Source organism: Brassica oleracea, chromosome C9 (genome assembly GCF_000695525.1).
Source record: "Brassica oleracea var. oleracea cultivar TO1000 chromosome C9, BOL, whole genome shotgun sequence".
NCBI lineage: Eukaryota > Viridiplantae > Streptophyta > Magnoliopsida > Brassicales > Brassicaceae > Brassica > Brassica oleracea.
This window is the reverse complement of record NC_027756.1, coordinates 52,005,150-52,007,614: the sequence shown is the minus strand read 5'-3', so window position 1 is coordinate 52,007,614 and position 2,465 is coordinate 52,005,150. Positions and strand designations below refer to the sequence as shown.

Below are 2,465 nucleotides of genomic sequence, written 5' to 3'. Positions count from 1 at the left end.
CTCAAGAAAGAGTTTGAGATGAAAGATCTTGGAAAACAAAGTTTTGTTTGAGATTACAGCTTGAGTACATTAACAATGAAATCCTTGTGCAACAAATAGTATATACAGAAAAGGGTACTCAAGAGATTTAATATGGACCAATCTTACCCATTATCTAGTACATGGGCGTGAGATAACTTGTTTTGGACACTGATCCATTCAGTCCAAAGGTGGACGATAAAGAAGTCCATTTAGTCCTGAGATGGACGATGCAGAAATCTTGTTTTAGACACTGATCTGATTGGTCCATAAAGAAGGACGATGAAGAAACCTTTGATTTTGGTTTATTTTATACTAACCAGCCCAAAGAGGGTTATTTGGTTTTGTTGATGGTACACATGGTGGTACACGCATATCACAGCAACATCATCCAAGATTTCGTGTGTGTATTTGAGGTCGATGACTCAATATGTTCGATCAGATTGTGGCATGGCCGATGGTAAAAAAAAACCAACTATCATGTTCGAGGACGAAGCATATTTTGCCCAAGATCTTCATCACTCACGGATTGCAGAAAATTGGAGAGGTCCAAGAGACCTTCAGTAATGTCCAAATCAGAGGGAGTAATGTGTGTTGTACTCTTTTTTCTTCACTATGGTTTTGTCCCGATTGGGTTTCCTGGTAAGGTTTTAATGAGGCAACATTAAAGCACATTACAAGCTCTAAATGGTTATGTCATCTAAGGCAGAGTGTTATGAACCAGATTGTGGATGGCTCATAATCAAGAGATTATAATTTGTAATCTTTCCATTTATCTATGACGGTATAATTTCCTATATAAGAAACTTGTATCTCATGAATAAAGATAGACTTTCCCATTACTTTTATAACAAACCGAGAAATTAATTAGACCCACTATTTGCTTCACACAGGTTGATCATGATCGCTTCACCGTTCTAAATTTCAAGGACGTGAGTTCCGCACCGGCTCCGTCACCGTTATCAACCACGATTCACAAGCCGACACGATGGTAGCACCACAGATCACCACGTGTGATCCAACCATACGACCTTGCTTACTGACGCGTGGCTCACCACCTCGTACTCGTACATGTGCGCCGCTTCTCCTCCTCCTACTAGGTTTAACGGTCTCTCTCACGGTTGCAAATCCTTCATGTGAGTCCTCTGTTTCAATGGTGAGAAACTGTAAGCAACTGTGGAAAATTTTAGACAGGAAAGTGAGTGTTCCCCGCCGTAGGATTACAACTTCACCGAGGTTAAAAAAAAAAAAAAAAAATCTGATTTTGACTTTTCAAATTTGTCCTGCATCTTTTAATGAGCTGATGTCATTTATATAATGTTTTTTGATCAGGACAGTAACATAACTCAAACTGAATTACCAGATAAGACAATGGAAGCTAAGTGTTTACAAAGCATGTTTGAGTTGATTGATTCTGGATTCTTCAATGAAACTAAGGTAGTGCCTTGTTACTTCTTAGTCTTCCTCACAATAAATAAATTATACAAATCCACTTAGGAATATTTAATAGAAACCAAGACCAATTTTTTGTAATAATGATTCAAACTCAACACTTTGATTTTGGTATAAACCATACTTCCGAGTAAAAACATTGATTGTTTTGGGGTTATATACAGATTCAGGAGATTGCAAATGGGGCCACTGAAATGAACCTTCCTATATACCGGACCAACCGGAAACTCGTGGCTACTAAGAATGGCGGTTTGGAAAATCCATCCCCTCTGGTGTTTAATGCGTCTTGGAACAGAGAAGTTCCACGAGCACAAGCCAAAAGATTCAACTATCCTTCACTATCTGGAGTACGACTCCCTGAAAATGAAGAAGATATTGCATTCATGAGCGTAAGTCATCTGCCTTTTTTTATATTGTTGCTGTTATAGTAGATGGATAGTTTCTGTATGATTAGAGAATGCTTCTTGGCAGGTTCTTGAACTCGGAGAACTTATAAAGACCAAACAAGTTACTTCCAAGGAACTTGTACGTATTTATCTCAAGCGGTTAAAACGGTATGGGAGCTTCTGTTCTGCGCTGAGTGTTTTTTAGGGAAGTTTTATCTGTTCTGATGTTGTAAGTGGGGGATTCTTGAAGGTATAATCATGTTCTTGAATCGGTCGTTACTTATACTGAAGAATTAGCATACAAACAAGCCAAAGAAGCTGATGATTTGCTCTCTCAGGGAACTTATCTCGGTATGTTTTCCTCATTGGTAGATTTGTTTGATGGATTGTTAAATATTTAACGTTTCAAGCTTCTGATTAATATTTTCTTTGTGCGTTATAGGACCTCTTCACGGGATTCCATATGGTTTGAAGGATATAGTTGCGGTCCCGGGGTACAAAACTACGTGGGGTTCAACTTCTTTTAAAGACCAAGTTCTTGATATTGAAGCATGGGTTTACAGAAGGTAAAAAAAATTCACCACGTCCACACTTTTTTTTTTTTTTTTT

General features: G+C 38.1%; 1 protein-coding gene across 5 annotated transcripts in view; it reads left to right on the top strand.

Annotated features, from left to right (window-relative positions):
* The first annotated feature begins 846 nt into the window (after nt 1-846).
* Nucleotides 847-2,465, top strand: part of LOC106315664 (glutamyl-tRNA(Gln) amidotransferase subunit A) — a 3,529-nt gene continuing 1,910 nt past the window's right edge. Inside the window, exons 1-6 of one of the 5 annotated variants that reach the window (XM_013753460.1) lie at nt 847-1,254; nt 1,356-1,455; nt 1,635-1,859; nt 1,942-2,024; nt 2,107-2,207; nt 2,299-2,422. In XM_013753460.1, coding sequence (XP_013608914.1) covers nt 1,007-1,254; nt 1,356-1,455; nt 1,635-1,859; nt 1,942-2,024; nt 2,107-2,207; nt 2,299-2,422 — 881 coding nt within the window. In that variant the 5' untranslated portion in view covers nt 847-1,006. Of the gene's footprint in view, nt 1,255-1,350; nt 1,456-1,634; nt 1,860-1,941; nt 2,025-2,106; nt 2,208-2,298; nt 2,423-2,465 lie in introns of all 5 variants that reach the window. The other 4 variants (XM_013753461.1, XM_013753464.1, XM_013753463.1 and 1 more) reach the window with 4 other exon arrangements.